At 32.9% G+C, this 18,521-nt stretch overlaps 2 protein-coding genes across 5 annotated transcripts in view; one reads left to right on the top strand and one right to left on the bottom strand.

Moving 5' to 3' along the window:
- Positions 1–18,521, top strand: part of CTNNA3 (catenin alpha 3) — a 1,663,516-nt gene that overhangs the window by 524,831 nt on the left and 1,120,164 nt on the right. The gene's annotated exons all lie outside the window — the stretch shown is intronic.
- Positions 9,606–18,521, bottom strand: part of LRRTM3 (leucine rich repeat transmembrane neuronal 3) — a 157,065-nt gene continuing 148,149 nt past the window's right edge. Inside the window, exon 3 of the mRNA XM_055308931.1 lies at positions 9,606–9,957. Coding sequence (XP_055164906.1) covers positions 9,748–9,957 — 210 coding nt within the window. The 3' untranslated portion in view covers positions 9,606–9,747. The remainder of the gene's footprint in view (positions 9,958–18,521) is intronic.

Below are 18,521 nucleotides of genomic sequence, written 5' to 3' on the forward strand. Positions count from 1 at the left end.
TTTGACTGAGAATGTTATGTTATTAACCTCTAAGAAATTATCTAATTCACATAATTATTTTAAGTTAATGAAGTTGCCTGAATCAGTCTTCAAAATGTTTTATGAAGATCTTACTGAAACTGATATAAGACAAAAAATTAATATGACTTAAACCTCCCCCCAAAAGAAAGGTAAAATAAAATGAATATTATAGGAATATAAAAAATAAGAAAGTAGAAAGTAGACAAAAAGGTGGGAAATATTTATGCCCAAATAGAAATGCCAAAACATTTGCTTTGGCAACAGTAAGATTTGGCTCTGAATTCTTAGGCAATTGGGATAAAAATTGAGCTTGGTTGGTATTTCTCTGCCAGACAAGCATGAATCTAATAAATATTATTCAAATAATAGATGTCCATATATAAAAATATAGTACTCTTTCTTCACTTCCTGCTCTCTTCATTTTGCCCAGTCTTAAATTCTATGTCAGTTTCACTTTTGCCCAGAGTTATCCTCAACAATTTGGCTATCTTTGATTTCATCCATTGACTGCTATGTGCTCTTGCAGGTATTCAATTTAGCTTGGGAATTTATTTATTTTTCTTAATATGGATATCTTTTTGCTAGGACTATAAGTCCCTTGAGAATAGGAAATATATGATATAATCTTTTGTATCTCTCAAAGATTTTTACCTTCCACTAGGCATAGATTAGGTATGTAATAAGCATCCATTACATTGTTAAAATGTCTTCAGTTATAGCTTTAAGTGAATAGACTTTTAAATTTAAGAGTTGGACTTATGAAGACTTAATATGGGCAGTTAGTAGCGGTCACTTTGTCAGTATATCTATCATCTGGATTTGAATTCTTTCTCTACGATTTAGTAGCTCTATGTTATATGATCACTCTGAGCATCATTTTCCTTATCTGCTTAAGGAGATAACAGTGGTACTTACTTCATAAGGTTATCATTAATCCTACTAACCATATTAATGAGGATTAAATGAATAGATGTAAAATGTTTGGAAAAATAAACATTAAGTGTTAGTCATTTTATCTTAAAATGCTCAATATTAAGTCATTCTTTCTGGAAATAATTAAGTAGAAATTTCCCTGGTGGCAGTTATGGCGCATAATCAATTATCTAAGGTCTGTCCTCAGAAAGCGAAAGTATATGACAAAAAAACATGTCATCGTTATAGACAATAATATTTATAATCTCAGTAGCAAGAAGGCATGCATTATCTGAAAACCATATTAGATCATTAAGTTAAAAAGATGTGATCCCAAACTACATTTCTGTTTTATATAAAGTGTTTATCCATTAGAAGACTCTTCTTCCAATCTCATTATTATAGTACCAGGGTGTCGTACTGAGCTCACACAGTTTTATCCCATAACTGAAATCAAAGGCAAAGGAAAGGTCAATAAAGGCCACTACCCCAGCCTTATGTTTTTCTTTCATAAAATGATGAAGTATGACAAGGATTCATTGTGAAATAGCCATATCACTGAACTTAAGATACCATCAAATCCAAAGGCAAAAAAAATGTTGACATCACAAAGATCTCAAGTAGTTTTCTGTATAGCAGAGTTCAGAGTTCAGTGTCTTTACCTAGATCTATTATACATGTGAGACTAGAGCTGGGATGGCTCTTATCTATAGGTTCTTATCTCAAGGCAGTAAATCCTTTACTTTATAAATTAATATGAAATGAGACCCATAGATAATGAATGTTACCAGTGTCTAGGTCAAGAATTGCTAGAAAGGACTTCAGAAACTGTATTTCCAGCTCTCCATTGTGGTGGATATGCTCTTCTAATACTGCCTTATAGGAGAGCTGAATGACAGAGTTGGTCCAGTCTTTCACCACATTTTCATTAGACTGTTTAGGACATTATATTTATGGATCTGTAATTGAGAGAAAATATATCATTGATATAAAATAAAATGGTAAGAACAGATGGAGTATATTTTAAATACAATTTTTTTCTCAATAACAGAATTTGACTAGGTATATGTGAATTAATGTAATTACTCATATGGTTGAAGCAGCAATTTAGGGTTTATAGTTTTAGGCTATTTCAAAATTGATCTTGAAAAAGCATTTGTATTTAGTTTGAATCTTTTATCCTGACTTTTAATTCTCTCTCTGGAGAAATAATAGTGATAGTTCTTAAACTAATTTTTATTCTTAATATTTCTCTTTTGGTAGAATTAATTCTATCCATCTGTCTATTATTTGATATTTATATCGCTATCACAAATATCTGTGTGCTTCTATGCCCACAGCCAAATATCTGTGGCTCACAGTGTCCATATTGGCTTTCACTATGACATTTGTTAGCATAAATGTCATTGAAATTTTAATTCTTCGTCTTAGTTTTAAAAGTTACTTGTAGATTAATGTCAATAAATCACATTTCCTTCACTTACCTTTTTGGTATGTGTAATTTTTTGTCCTCTTCATTATCTTTCACCAAATCTTCAACTCAGCAGTCATCTTTGTTTCCCCAAATCAGAATTACTCTAGATTTTCAGGTAAAATTTTTGTATAGCGGTGGTGGCGGCAGAATGAACACATGTAATGGTATTAGATTTAGGTGTGAGAGCTTCTTTCTTTCTGGATTTATTGTTTAAATGTAGGGCATACTTTTCTCACAATTATAGTAATGCTAGTTTTTAGTAGAAATGTGGCTTATGGACTATTTCACTGGCTCTTGAATACCACATGGATTATAAAAGACAAGTGGACAAGTGTATTTTGCATGAATGCTACATGTTCAGGTAGTATGATAGAGTAAAATGCTAATGTAGTTCCTCAGTTATATTACCTTGGGCTGGTGCAAATTCAGGGAGAAATAGAAGAGGCTTTTAGCCCATTGGTTTAATAAAATGCTTTTTAGATACTAATGGAATCAAGAGACTTAAAAAATCATTTAATAGCTAAGACCAAGGCAGATTTACCTGAAGATTGAATTTAAAAATAAATATACAAAATGTATTTGGTCACCTGCACATAATGATGAAAACATTTACATAGCCTTAACAAAGAAAAAAATTTTTATTTAAACTGTATATGGTGTTTTGAGTAATAGAACAAGCAAGGTCTATGTTATTATAAAGGTCATCTTCTTGCTTCCTTTATGTAGTGTTCTCCCATTACACATGTCATTTGTGTAAGTAAAAATTCTCTTTAAAAAATATCCCTACATAAAATCATTCATAGGAAATATCCTGCAACCCAAGCCAAGTCATTGCCAGTTAACATTTTATGACTGTAGATTATTGGTGTTTTTCTTTGAGTTGTCATTTGCATGTGGTTACTTTATTGACTATAGAGGTTTTGCTTCAATGGATAATCTTCCTTCCATTTTTTGCCAGTTGAAGATTATATTGTGGAAACTGACTTATATTTTGTTATAGCTTTATAATGTAGCTAGGAAAATTGGAAATGAAAATACAACATGAATATTTGGGAGTATCTTTTCAGGAATTTTTTCTTTTAAATGTCCACTCTTAGAATAATGTATAAAATAAAGGAAACAATATATAAAACTTCAAGAAAGTAATGAACATTTCTTTCCATTAAAGTTGCTGATTTAGGATTTTGAATGAAATCTCTGCAGGTGCAAAATAGTTTAAGCAATTTTTTCTGTTTCTGAATAGGAAGGTATATTCTTTCTCTGCTATCTTCAGACACACTGTTTTAATGTATGAGCCTAATTATATTGATTATGGTCTTTTCTCACTTCTGAAAAAAGTGCTTATGGGGTGATAGGAGCACATCCCTAGTGTCTGATGAACTAGTTTTGAATATCTGACTCTCTTGCATGAACTTTAGCAAGTTATTCAACTACCATGATACTTATTTTCCTTTTTAAAATGGTGATTTTACCTATTTCCTAAGATGGTTTGAGAATGAGATAAGGAGATCACAGAGCTGATCATAAATCAACTCTTTTCTCTTTCCCCACCTCTACCTTTCAGCTATTTTATTATTATCCATGGGAGAAAATATAAATTTTAGTTTAGTGAATAACCCAGCTGATTTAAGACTGTTTTCGTATACTTCTATTGAAAGAGCTAATGGGGAGCAAAATTTATAAACAACATAATCTGTCAAGAAACAACCTGCCCATTTTATGTATAGTTGTTCTTTGTTCTGCATTCCTCCAGTCAGGAAATTGTTCAGCCAGGCTTAGCAAACTAGGATCACACTGGCACAAGAAAGCACAAGAATTAATTTTAGACTATAATAAAAAGCAGTTGAATGACTTAGTGAAAGTAAATTCATTTGAACAGTATTTTACAAAACTTAGCACACATCAGAAATGAGCTCCAGAGATTCTGATTCAGTAAATTTGGTATGGACCCAAAGAATTTGTTCTTTTCTTCTAAGAAGGCTCTCTGTCAAATGTGGGGCATGAACTCACAACCCTGAGATCAAGAATGCCATGCTCTACTGACTGAGATAGCCAGGTGCCCAGGGATTTGCTCATAATAGTAACTTTGAAGATATGATAGGTAGCAGAAGTTTAAACCAATAAGAGGAGGAAAAAATTTCCTGTCAAATTTATCCATCCATGTTGTCTTAATATTATTTTTCACATTAATCCAAATAAACTCAATAAGTGAAAATGATCATCCTACAGTGCTCAAAACCTAGAGTCAGTCCTTCTTTTTATATAGCCTGTGGCAAAGACTGCATCATAGAACCTTCAAGGCCATGTCGTACAAGGGTGCTGTGTTATATAACACAAGATATATTGCAATCAGCTTAGAAAAGATAAATTAGTGGGTGATGTTTCAGATTAGAAAAAAAAGGATTTACTTCAAGGATCCTTTATCACAAGGTCCCTTGATGCATTTACAATTTTATTTGATTTATATAAAACCAATTTTCACTTAGCTTTTAAGTAAGACATACATATAAAACAAAATCTATAAATGTTTGGGAAAGAGGAGGAAGAAACTCAAAAGAGTTTTCTGAATCTAAGGTGGCTGAGGCATTCTATTGCTTTAAGGTCACTGTTCTTAATAGAAAGGTAAATAGTCTGCTGTGGACTTTTTAAAACATGAATTCTACCCTAAATTTAAAAATGTTAAATATAAGCAGCCTCTTATCTAACAATAAAATCATAATGCAAGGCATGAAAGAGCTTTAAAAATAACCCATCGCCACTCTGGTGTATTCTTAAGTGTTTCTTCCCCATTATAGTTGATAATAAAATGAAACATAATTGCTATTGTCAGTCAACTCTACCCTTGTGGGTTTGTAAGAGTTTTGAAAGCATGGATCCTGGATTCCCTGTCTTGGTACCTCTCTAGTTAGGGACAGTTGTGGTGCATTAAGAAGGTCATAGCAGTAGTTAGAAGTTCTTACTGAAAGACCAGAGCATCCATATTCTTACTGCATAACCACCCCTCTAGGTTGTGGAACTTTTTATGTGTTAAAAGTTTGTTATACTATTACCCAGAGTAAACCATTAAGAGGTATATTGGTGTAAGATACAGATGTTACTGTATCTGCTTTAGAGATTTCTCACCCTTTTTCATGAGGCCAAATATCTGCCTGTCCCACTGTCTTTTCCTTTGTGCGCTGTCATCTACCCAGCACATCTGATTTGTTTCTTTTAGCATACTAATAGTTTGCATCATCATGCTTTCAGTTTCTTTACTTATTTTGAATGTTTAGTTTGAGAGATGCTGTCTATTTTCTAGTCAGGAGCAGACAAAATGAAATATCTTTACCCCATATACAGTGGTTTTATTTTAGAAAATATTTTTGCAAAGAGATATTGCTATTTCCAAGGTATTTGTGGAGTCTGATATGATTTCAAATAGTATCATGAAATTTGTGTTGATAGTTGAATGTAGACAAGTTTTCTTTCCTTCTAAAAATATAATTTATATTAAAATCTATATGGTTTTACGATTTTTCTAGAACATTCAGGAGGGACTGGAGATAGAGATTTGGTAAAAATGAGCAGATCAATAAAATTTTGTTTGCCTGTTAGCATATGTTTGGCATCTATACATCAATTTGAATAAATTAATTTCATTTATTTTTATTTTTTTATGATAGAGAGAGAGAGAGAGAGAGAGAGAGGCAGAGACATAGGCAGAGGGAGAAGCAGGCTCCATGCACCGGGAGTCCGACGTGGGATTCGATCCTGGGTCTCCAGGATCGTGCCCTGGGCCAAAGGCAGGCCTAAACCGCTGCGCCACCCAGGGATCCCTCATTTCATTTTTAGTAGGAGGAGAATAGAGAAAATTATTCTCTATTAAGAAAGGCATTAGAATTCAGAATTTTTAAAAAAAGAATTCACAATTTAAAAAGTACTCTTGCTGAGACACAAAAAGGAAAAAAAAGAAAAAAAATATAAAGGTCTTCCCAATTAGCTCTGAATTGAGCATGTGTTCAGTTGAACATGTGTTGAACCTCGCACCATGGATCTGTTTTATAACCCACACAATCTCAATTTAGATGGTCTTTGATTTCTTTCCTTGTGTTTCTTGATTTTTATGTCCATACCTTGGGTCTACATATATCCACTTCTTGGAAGCAACTTATCTTCACATTTACAAATGATATAATATGTTAAGAAATCTATGACTTCCTGTACTTTTTGAACAAAGAGTTTTAATGTGAGAGCCCAGAGTAGCACACAGAAAGAGTTCATTTAGCTCATATATTATACAGATAGAAGAACTGAGTTAAATTAGGAATTAAACAACATGACAAACTTTTTTTTTTTCATTCTGTTCACTATCTCTGGAAAGTCTCTGGCTCTGATCAGAGAGAAGGCTTTTACTTTAGCCTTGTGTTCTTGAGTAAGTCTCAACTTCTTTGATATTAATTTGTCTTCATGGGGGTGGTTATGAAGACAAACTGAAATAATTTATGTAAAATGTGGTTTGTAAACCTCAAAATACTGCATAAATTTATTGTTTGCTGCAGCTACTGCTATATTGTAACCATGCTGGGTCAAACTGCACTTTTCAACTCCAAATACATCAACATTTCTGTTATTTAAGTGAGTGAGCAATAAACACGGAGGGAGACCTGGGGACAGGGTGGTTAGGAAGGGGAAATAGGAGATTAATGAATGCTGAAAAAGATAGATTATAATTAAGGTTTAGACACAAATATATAAATTGCAAATGTATGATAAAGATTCCAGACATAGTTTCCTCTAATAAGTTTTCGGTCTCTTTTCTACCCACCCCTGTGGCTCTGAACATGACAAAATAAACAAATAACTAGCACCTTCTTCTTTTTTTTTCCTTGTAAAATATCCATTGGTTTTAATTTCAAATATGAAAAATCCCAACTTAGTTTATTTGGTCTTACTGTATTAAGTCTTCAGATACACAGAGCTGTGGTTCTAAGATGACTGCTTCTACTTATGGTTGTTTAGGTGAATTTAAAATGTTTAAGAAAGAAAGTAGTTTGCTTCAGGATATCAAGGGCATACATTTGTGAGGCTCCCTGGAACTTTATATTTCTAAAAATTATTTATTAATTTGAAAATGTCCGGGAATAGGTATAAAATGTTTATTTATGTGAATGAAAAGATGTTGAATCTTTGCAAGGACAACTTCTGAGAAAAAAATTGCAAATGACATTTTCATTCACATAATAAATAAAGTTTTGCATCCAATTTCAAACCCACAATAATAGATTTATAATTAATCCTCTATAAATTTGCTGTGTAAAACAAAATCTCAATGTAAAGGATTAACTACACTGACAATAATATATTGCAAAGAAATTAGAGATTGGAAAAAATAAAACTTAAAATTAGGTGTAAAATGACAAAAAATTTTGAATAGCAAATAATTTATGCAAAATGTGTTACAAAATCTGGTTTGCTCAGTAATTGATACAAGTACTGAGACATTTAGTTTCATTTAAATTAGTAAGAGTTTGCTTCTTCCAATTTTTTTGAGTGTATATTTTCAACATAAAATCTTTAAGTTCATTCTTCAAGCTGCTCTTCAATTTGCCATGATAAATCCGCATAAGACTGACTTTTGTAGATATAATGTCTTTGGAAGAAATAAGAAATTAAAAGTTTGACGTTGTTTTTGACAGATTCTTTTTTTCATTGTTTTTGATTACGTTTGACCCTTGTTGCTCAACCTATTTTTGATGTTATGAATACAAAATGACAACATAAAAAAAGCATTTCTCCTAGTGCAATAGCAATTGAAACTTGTAGTTTTATATTAAAAAACACACAAAAGAATGTGTGCATACCAGAGATAAAATAACAACAGTTTCAAACAATAACCTGCGTCAAGCAAACAGCAGAAACAAGTTGATTATTTCAGCCTCTGAAAAGTTAGGTTTTCATAATTCCATTTAAATTAACTTATAATACAATTACATAATCAATATATTATCTCGGGTGGCTTCAAATTACTCTGGGTTGTTTTTCAGAAACTTTAGAGGTGAATCTCATTATGGATGGCAACATAAACAATTGAGAACATATGAGGATGTTTACAGTTTACTTGAGTTATAAAGTTCTCCATCATGGCTGATATCTATATCGAATGAGCTATCAATGTTTAGACTTCTTCCCCAGGAGAGAATTGATGTAGCACATAAAGTGAAGAATTTCACATATTTCCTTTGAGATGTTCCCAAAATATAGCCTCACAATTCTAAATGAAAAGTTGTCTTAAAATCCACGCACATTTTGCACTGACTTGATGGTTATTTTTAGGTAAACCACTTTAGTTAATTAGGAGAAAATTTGCTAGTGTACAATTATTATACTCTATCCTTCCCACCTTGGCCTGAAAATAATGAAATCTAACAAGTTTTTCTATGTCACTGGCAGCTGCACCTTTTAAGTGTATCAAAGTCTGTTGCTGTGGTTACGGCCTTTGTTTCAGTGATGTTTTGTCCGTGCTTCCCCCTACCCTTAACAATGGGCTGCTCAAAAGAATGAAATAATGAGTCAATTCATTCAGAAATATGTTGTTAAAATATCCCTCTTTATCATTACATTTCACTGCTTAGAAACTAGGCTGTAATTCAAGGCAACAGTTAAGTCTGAGAAGAAGTGTTAAAAAAATCTTTGATTTTTTTTCATTTATAAGAAAAACCTGCCTATGTAATTGAAGAACTTCTTACAAGTCTCAACAATTAAATCCTTTTTGGTTAATGTATTATTTCTGGAACAAGTAGATAAAATTCTACGCAGTAAGCATGATAAAAATCGTGCATGTTTCGCACAGCACAGAATTTTAGAGTCAAGGTTTCTGGGCACGAAAGCAGTAACAAAACAGTCCCTACAAAACTGAGTAACTCTGAATAACACAAGAAATAATTTTTTGTTAATTTAAAATTTTAGAAACTGAAATGTGTAAAGTTTGTAAAGTAAAATGTAATTAAATTATGGTACTGTACATACCAGTTGTTTCTATAATTGAAACTTTACAATATGAAAAATACATTAGCTCTGTACAGTTTTTACAGGTAGGTAGGATGAGTTTTGAAAAAAAAGATTCTTTTTTTCAGGGTCAGATTCTGTTTAAGTCAAAAAAATACTGCACAACTTAGCTAATTACAAAGTGTAGACTTGAAACAATTCATGTCTTCTTTATTTCATGAATAAATCTTGGATTTTTGTTTCACAGGGGATTTTTGTTGTGTTTTGCTGTTAGAGTCCACAATGAACAAATCTTCCTCATTTTGTCCTGGAGGTTACAAAGTTGGGTGGCAACCCTGGGCTACTGATTAGCTCAGTTAAGCCAGCTGCTGTTTATGGTCACTGATTTGGCCAGCTGTTGTGATTGTGCTCAGATCCACCTCAGTCTCTAGGTGTGTTTCCATCGTATCTTCCTGTGCATTCGTTTCAAAGGACTTATGAGAGAGAAGTTCATGATGCACCCCACAGTAACTTATTGTGGGCTGGTCGTATGCCAGAAAGGTTGACACATTCATTGATAAAGGTATCTGGAGAAAAAAATGACATGAGAAAAATCAGTTATAAAACAACAAACCACTTTGGGGGCAAGATTCGATGACTGTGAAGTACTGACCCCATTAACCTCTGCGATTCTTTTTTTTTTTTTTTAAGATTTTATTTATTCATTCATGAGAGACACAGAGAGAGAGCCAGAAACAAAGGAAGAGGGAGAAGCAGGCTTCCTAAGGGAAGCCTGATGTGGGACTTGATTCCGGGACCCCAGGATCACTACATGAGCCCAAGGCTGACACTCAACCATGAGCCACCTAGGCTTCTCAACCTCTGTGATTTTATCTGTGGCTCAAGTGTTCCCATGCTGTCCTACTAATGTCCCTCATTCTTAACGAGGAAGTACAGTGCAACAGCTTTAAAACCTGGCATAGAGCTGCTCAATTCTTTTTTGTTTGTTTGTTTGTTTGAAGATTTTATTTATTTATTCATGAGAGACACAGAGGCAGAGACACAGGCAGAGGGAGAAGCAGGGTCCTCACAGGGAGCCTCATGGGGGACTCCGCCTTAGGACCCCTGGATCATGCCCTGGGACCCCTACCCAGGCGCCCCTGCAGCAGCTCAATTCTTAATTAAAATTATCAGGTAAATATTAGCCAGAGTGGTTCTGAAAATGCTACATGCTTTATTGAAAAAATTAGAAAATGCTTTTCCTCACGAGGGTAATATTGTGGTTTTAGAACTAAGAAAAGTATTATTTGATTATGTCTGGTATTGGAATACAATAGAACAGGGTTCTCAAATTTTATCATGTGTAAAAATCACCTCCCCCTGCTTTTTTTTTTTTTTTTTACCTCCCCCTGCTTTATCTCCAACCTCCCACTGCCCAGAGTTTCTGTTTCAGTAGGTAGGGCCTGAAATTTGCATTTTTTACAAGTTCCAGATGATGCTGGTGCTGTTAATCTACATACCACACTTTGAGAGCCATTGCGGAAAGACAATTGTCTAGGTAAGTCATTCTGGCTCTCCTTACTCAATGATTTCTTAATATTTATTTCACAATGAAAATATTTTGAAATATTTATGTCTGTAGTTTGATCCATATATCTAAAGTTTACGCCTAGGCAAATCCTAGGAAGAATCTATGGCTCCTATGAAGGTCTAAAAAACGCAAAGGATGGTGCTAGTTTGAAGGAAATAGAGATGTAAATGAGGAAGGGACTCCTTTGCAAGTTGCAGCTTAGTGAAAGACACAAGTTTGAAAGATTTGAGAAAAAAACAGGAGTGACCACTGTGAGTGAAAGGGAAACATACATGTTGCAGACAAAGGATAGTCAGAAATGTAATTAGATGTCAAAATCCAGAGGTTATTCCCATTTCTTTCAAAGAAATAAAAACTTGTTCCAAAAAGTAGATAGATGTGTGGAAACCAGCCCCGATCTCTGTTTAAGATCCTAATTACTAATTCATGTTGTTGCATTGCCTTGGATAAAAACTTCTACCATTCTTGTTCGGTGTATGGATAAAATATATTTCTGTTTGAGCATATCAGACTAAATTCTTTTCTGATCTCAGCTGAGATTAGAACCTAGAGCTAAGAAAAATAGAATGTCTAGGTTTTGTTCTTTGGTTAATTCTTTTTTTTTTTTTTTTTTTCCTTTTCTCCATGCACAAGAACCCTCTTGACAGGTTCTCTTTCCATTCCTGCCCTTCTATACATAGTGATTTTTTCTTCAGTAAAAATCGGTTGAGTAGATATGTTGTTGTTTTCTCTTAAGCAAAAGAATTCACTTCTTTTGAGATTATTGTTTGTTTTTAATATGAACATTTCAATGTATCAATGTGTAGGGTTTAGTCCTTGGAGACAGAAATGTAATCCAGTTCATCAAATTAAATTCCCCAGCAACTCTTCCTATTTATGTAGATTTAAAAATTTTTTTGGAGCATACAGTTGTCTGATGTATCAATAAAAAACATCTTACACTTTAGAAAATGGCCAAGATATTGAAATATCATAAAGAAAATAATAGGATGCCTCCAAAGATGCTCATTTAAAATAAAAATTCCTGTTGTTACTGATGAAATACTCAGATAACTAAAATATATTGTTATGGAAAAGTAATTGTGCAGCATGAATAGATTTGAGTTATAGGAGGATACGAAAATAGAACTGTTACTGGGTACATGAGTTTTACATTAGCCTCTGGGAAATCAATGCTTTGTAATGTGTTATGGGTCATATATCTGTAGGATTTTATATAGTTGTTCTTATTTGTCATGGAAACTTCTGCTTCCTGGCTTATTTGGAATTAACTCTACTGCGAATAATTTGTAATTTCTATGGTGACGATTTATGAAAATTAATAAACCATGACACATTTATTGTGTGTATGTCCACCACACACACACAATTTCTTGCTTGATTTAATATTTACGGGCTGCTGGTATTCACAGTGCAAGTCCTAATTTGTACCATATCAGTTAGCTCTCATTATTCATTTAAAAATCTCACATATTTTCTTTAGAGAGTATCTTATTTTTAGATATGCCTTATATAGTTCTATTTTTTCAATATCAAGTCATATTTTCCATTTTAATATTTCTGAAATTGGTATGGAACTTAAAATCAGTTTAAATGTTTAACATGTATTTTCTTCTGTGCAGTTGAAAGTGATTCTTAAAGTTAATAACATCTTAATATCAAGAAAATAACATAGTAAGATGTATCAGTTAGTAGAATTTAAGCAGCTAGACATATTTGAATATAACATCACAGTAGATTTTCCTAGGATGACTTAAATGATATTGAAAATCTAAGAGTTAGCATGGGATATATTCACATGTATATTTATAAGACTACATACATATTTTGAAGTACATATATATACAGTATATTGCCATATCCATAAATACACACACACACAAACACATATATATAATCTTGTTGTCAATTACTTAAGATTTTGAAATCATTTAAATCAGGTATGAAAAATACAAATTTTGGTGATACACTGGTTGTGGACAATTTTAAATAACAATAATTTTGTATTTGTTATTTATATAAGATATGTATATAGATATGCTACATATTATATATTATAATATATATTTTAAATACTTTATTTATTTACTTTTAGAGAGAGAAAGTGCACAGGGGGCGAGGCAGAGGAAGAGGGGAGAGAAAATCCCAAGCAGGCTCCACACTGAGTGTACAGCCCCACATGTGGCTCAGTCTCAGAACTCTTAAGATCATGACCTGAGCTGAAGTCAAGAGTCAGACACTTTACTGAATGAGCCATCTAGGTACCCCAAAATATGTATTTAAAGAAGTGTCTTAATTTTTTTTCTTTTTTTAAAATTCTTTTTCAAAATGGACTTGCTAATGACTTTATTCTTGCTCATCTTGATGACTCTACTTTTTGTTTATCTGCATAAGCTGGTTTTTAAGACTAGCCTTGAGTTTTGCTAGGGTACCTGCAATTTAATGTGTGATTGGGGATGGTTTAACATTTGTTTCAGCCCTACCAAACATAAGCTTTTTGTACAGGCTGGTAATTTTACTTACAGTCAAATAGATATGTCTTTGGTATCATTTGAGTAATATTAAACGATGGAAAATATCTTCCCTGCTGGCTTGATTCCCATCTTGAAAATTTTATTACCAATTACTATTTTAATTTCTAAGTATTAAGGCATTTGATAAAAATGGAAGTATTATATGATGAGAAATAGGGTCAGTAATTATCACTATCACTGTAGCTTGGTTCCCTGGGAGAATGTCAGAGTTGGCCCAGATGTTACCTCAGGTTCTACCTTAATTTATTTAGGATTTTTGGTTTCTCTGTCTAGCTACCTGAGCAGCTGTGGTCATTTGTTCCATATCAACAGCTGCCTGGACATGCTTCTAACAGTTTCTTCATTATCATCAGTATCATTCGTTGAGCCTTTACTGAGTGCTAGGTATCATGCTACATGCTGAACTGGAGTCATCTTATTTAAGCTTCCCAATGGCTGCTGTGAGGTAAATGTAATGATCCCTACTTTACTGTTGAGAAAACTAAGACTTAGATAGTTTATGTAGTTTAAAATCACTTACCTGGTTGAGTTGCAGAAGTAGTTGCCTAACTTCTTAATCATTACACTTTACTCCTGATTTATCACTTTATCTAACCTGTACTGTCTCAGGAGTCTAACATTGTGTTAGGCACCAGTTCTCAACATTTGAGTCTTATTTCCAATAGGGTGTTCGCACTGATTTCCTGTGCTGTACCATAGCTTTATGGTACTGATTTGCACACTGCGTTCTCAGTAAATAAACAGTTTATCATGGATTTATTATGTGGGTAGATGGTAACAGCTCAAAATCAGAGCTCTCTGGTCTTACTAAGTTCATATTGGTTAATACAGTGTGTGAAGAGAAGTGTTTAATCTTCTGGAGAACATTCTGGACTGGGACAGGAATTTTATATTACTCCCAGATCCAAATATGTACAAGATTGTTTAGGGAGACTTTTAAGAATTTTAAAGCTAAATTTCTGTGTTGATTTGGAAATAGGTAGAAATTTTTTCCTATTATGTGATGTTAAGTTTTTTCTGTTAATAAAAGATACAAAAACATAGAAACCTTAATCTATAGCTTGATTATTTTGTTTTATATTATATGATGCTTGTTTTATTTCTTTCTGTATGTAAAAATAGTTATAGATAGGTGCTTGCCAAAAGCAGAAGTAGGGAAGTGAGAAACAAAAATGAGTAAGACATCATTTCTGCTCTTTGGAAAAATCTGGGAGAAATATATAAATAATGCAAAGAGGGAAGGAAGACAATGGATGGGGTGAGCTGGGAGACAAGTAATTGCATGTATATATAAGGAGATGTGTGTGTGTGTGTGTGTGTGTATTTATATGTATATACATACTCTGCTCTGATTTGCTGATTCTACCAATTATATCATCCTTTGTGGTTTCCTAACAAACTTGCCATCTTTCTTGTTCGGAAATAATGTTGTTATTTTGCAGTATATTGGCAAGACTCAGTTTTGCTGAGAAGTGATTTAATATTTACTTTTATAGATTTATCCAGAGATAAAATATAATATATTTTACTTTGAAACTAATTTATCTGTTTGAAGAGCAATCTATCTTTTAGAACTCTTTAGCATTCTAATGGTTAATTCATGTGTGTACATCAGACTGTTGGATCATTAATTTATCTTGATTCTACTAGTAATTTAAAAATTTTTCTAGGGAATATTTAATTAAGAGCCTGATTTTATGTTATGCTATCTTTAACTTAAAAAAAACTAATTTTTATACCTAAAGTCATGATCTCAGGATTGTGAAATGCAGCCCTGTGGTGGGCTCTGCGCTGGGCATGGAGCCTGTTTGAAATTCTCTCTCTCTCTCCAAAAAAAAATGAAATAAAAAATAAAAAATAAAACAACAGTTGCTATCCCGATATCAAAAATATAGGATAAGGAGGCAGGGACTCAATATGATTTTGAAAATTTTCAAGTGTCTGGAACTTAAGAATAATGTGATATAAAATATTATATAAAGGATGATGATAATTCTTTTAGTGCCTTTTTGTGTCAAAAATACATTATAGTGAACTCCAGCACAGCGAAATCAGAAAGTGAAAAAAAAATCAAATTTCATTTAAAAGGTCATAGTTCTCCTTGCACCAAAATGCATTTAGAGTAAAAGGAAAACAAATTGTGGATTTTATATGTGTTTTGCCAATTTATAATCTTGGTAGTGTCCCCACTCCACCTAAGTAATGGGGAGAATCTTATAAAATACAGGTCCATTTTTCTTTGCAATTTTAGAAAATATATCTTAAATATTTAAATGATGTTATCACTTGTGAGTGTATTTGCCTTTACAAAACAATATATTTCTATTCCAGTTTTGCAATAAGAAAATAAGTAGGGATAGGCTATATATACATTGGTTTTCATAAATTCGCCTGCTAGTGTATAAAAACTAGATAGAAGAATTCACATATTGATTTATTTCCTTCAACAAAAATTTGCTGACTGCCTCTCCAAGGCCTGGGGCTGTGTGTTAGATGCTAGAGATACTCCACATGCTTGTCCTGAAGGTGCTAGATGGAACATAAACCATTCTAACATGCTTAGCAAGTGGAATGGAGAGGACTCCATAGAGGAAGAGGGTTTCTCTGTTCCCCAACTGGCATTTCTGTCTTACTCATTTATTCATTCTTGTTGCTCTCTTTCTTCCTTGAATTATCAAGGAACTTCCTCAATACTTTTATGATATGTTTATTTTGAAATTCTGTCTCCTATGGTCTTTATTTGTGCATATATTTTATCTTATATTAGACTATAACCTTCCTAACCACAAAAATCTATGACTAACCACATTTCTGTGTGCCTTATATGGGTTCACATGGTCCTGAAACATAATAAGCACTAAATATGTACCCATTGAATGAATGAATGAATACATGAGTGAATGAGATAGTAAAGTATAGTAAGTATAGGCTAAGAAGAAATTAAAAACACTCATCCCAGGATAACTGGGGTTTATGGGAACTACATGCCAAAGAAAATATGCTATAGTCTAATGACATGAAGACCAGGCCGTTATGATTCTAGGATAGAGGGCCACAATGAATTTTTAAAAATCCATACTAATGATGAGGTACATAGCACTTCATTATAATGTTTAAAATCCTTCTTTAATTTTTATTTTAATTATTTAAATTTTATATTATTAATTTTACCTTAAAACATATTGTATTTTGTCATATAAAACATTAGTTATAAATTTGAAATACATAAATTTTTAAACAGTATTAAAAATAAAATAATTATTCTTAATTTGGTGATTTTCCTCCTATAAATTTCAGAATGTATATCTGTGCTTTGTCCTTTAATACCTCTCACACCTGCATTTTTCAAACTCTTTAGTGCTCCCTAAAAACACAGCCCATGATCTCCAAGAGTTTGGTTCACCTGCCAGATTAGCTCTCCCAGTAATGGACTCTGCTCAGGATCCTTCTGCGTTAACCTGTTTTATTTTTGTAGTGCCAGTGAAAAGTGATGTTTCTCTTTTACTGAGGCAAAGCAAAATGCCCCAAACTGTTTTCATTTACATGCAAATCTTTCTGCACAGCTCGATGCCTGCTAAATTGGCACTGTTACCAGGTAAAGTGATGGGGCCCAAATTGAGACTATGACTCAAAGGCCCTACTGATCTAATGCTGTTTCCAAACCTGTTTCTTCATACTGTTGTGCAATGAGGTGCAGTTGCTAATCAGTTTAAAAACAATCTCCTTGTTTTTCTCTCCCCACCTCCAGAAATTGTAGTTAACAATAATCCACTAAAGGATCTTATAATGATAATGCAGCAGTTGATATTTTTGATATAGTTTGTGTAAATCTGTGAATGAATGAAAATCACCAATTGCATTCAGCACTTCAAAACAGAAAACAATGACAGTGTTTAGTAGCTGCAGATGTGACTGGTGAAAGAACTCTGTCTATGTGAGTGACAGGGCATTTTAGTCTCATGGTGAGGTACTATATGGGATTTCTCTGAACATTGGCATTTATATTTGGTTTTCTGTCATGATTTCTGATATCCTACTTGCTTTCCAACTGTTTTTTTTTTTTTTACTACCCACTAGCTTACTGGAGTTTTGACATTCTTCATAAAATAGGCTGTCCATTTCTGACATGCCCAATCTTGAGAACTTATACATTGGCAGGACTTTGATACCCAGGTTTCTTATGGGTTCTCATTTCTATCTAGGACCTAGAGGGCAGCATCTCAGGATTCCCTAAATCCTAGTACCTGTCTTCCAAACAAGCTTTCAAATAATGTTCTTATTTACTGATTAGAAAAGAGTTTCTCTTCAACTTAATTTTGAAATTAATTCAGGTTTTGGCTGAGATTATCTCCAAACTAAATGACACAATATTCTATATACATCTGCTAAATTGCATAAAAATATTGCCCTTAGGGATTTAGTTCAAATAATACTTCTTTTATGAAAACGCCTCAGATAATTTGATTCTGTGGGGATGAGTTCCTGCTATGAATTTCTTCAAAATTTAAATGTGTAAGTAACAATATGTACCATTTTTTCCATCCATCCACCCACCCATATATCCTTTAGTATTCTTGGATACTGAATGAACAAAATCAATTCCTTGGCCTCACAAGCAAGCAGTAAATTACCATTTTTCCTAGGTGGGTGGCAGTGTGTTTAGGTTATGGTGGGAATGAAGAGAAAGATCTGCCTTTTCTCTAAGCCTTTATATAGGTAACATGTTGGAGCTGGCCCGCTTGGTTTTATTTATATATTGTTTTTGTTTCATGTATATTAACATTATCTCTCTAGACTATGAATTTTATAGAGAATAAAGATTTTCCAGAGGTTGCACAGGCTTATATATTAGTAAAATTTTGAAAATTCTCATTAGTGGAAAGACTGGCAGTGAACAAAACTACTTCTCGCAAAGTTTACATTTATATACTTATGTTTGTAATAAAGACATAAGGTCTTCAGATAAGGATGAGCTACTAGATACAGTTAATCTATTATAAATAATTCAGTAATATTTAATAATTGT

Source organism: Nyctereutes procyonoides, unplaced genomic scaffold, assembly GCF_905146905.1.
Source record: "Nyctereutes procyonoides isolate TBG_1078 unplaced genomic scaffold, NYPRO_anot_genome, whole genome shotgun sequence".
Taxonomy (NCBI): domain Eukaryota; kingdom Metazoa; phylum Chordata; class Mammalia; order Carnivora; family Canidae; genus Nyctereutes; species Nyctereutes procyonoides.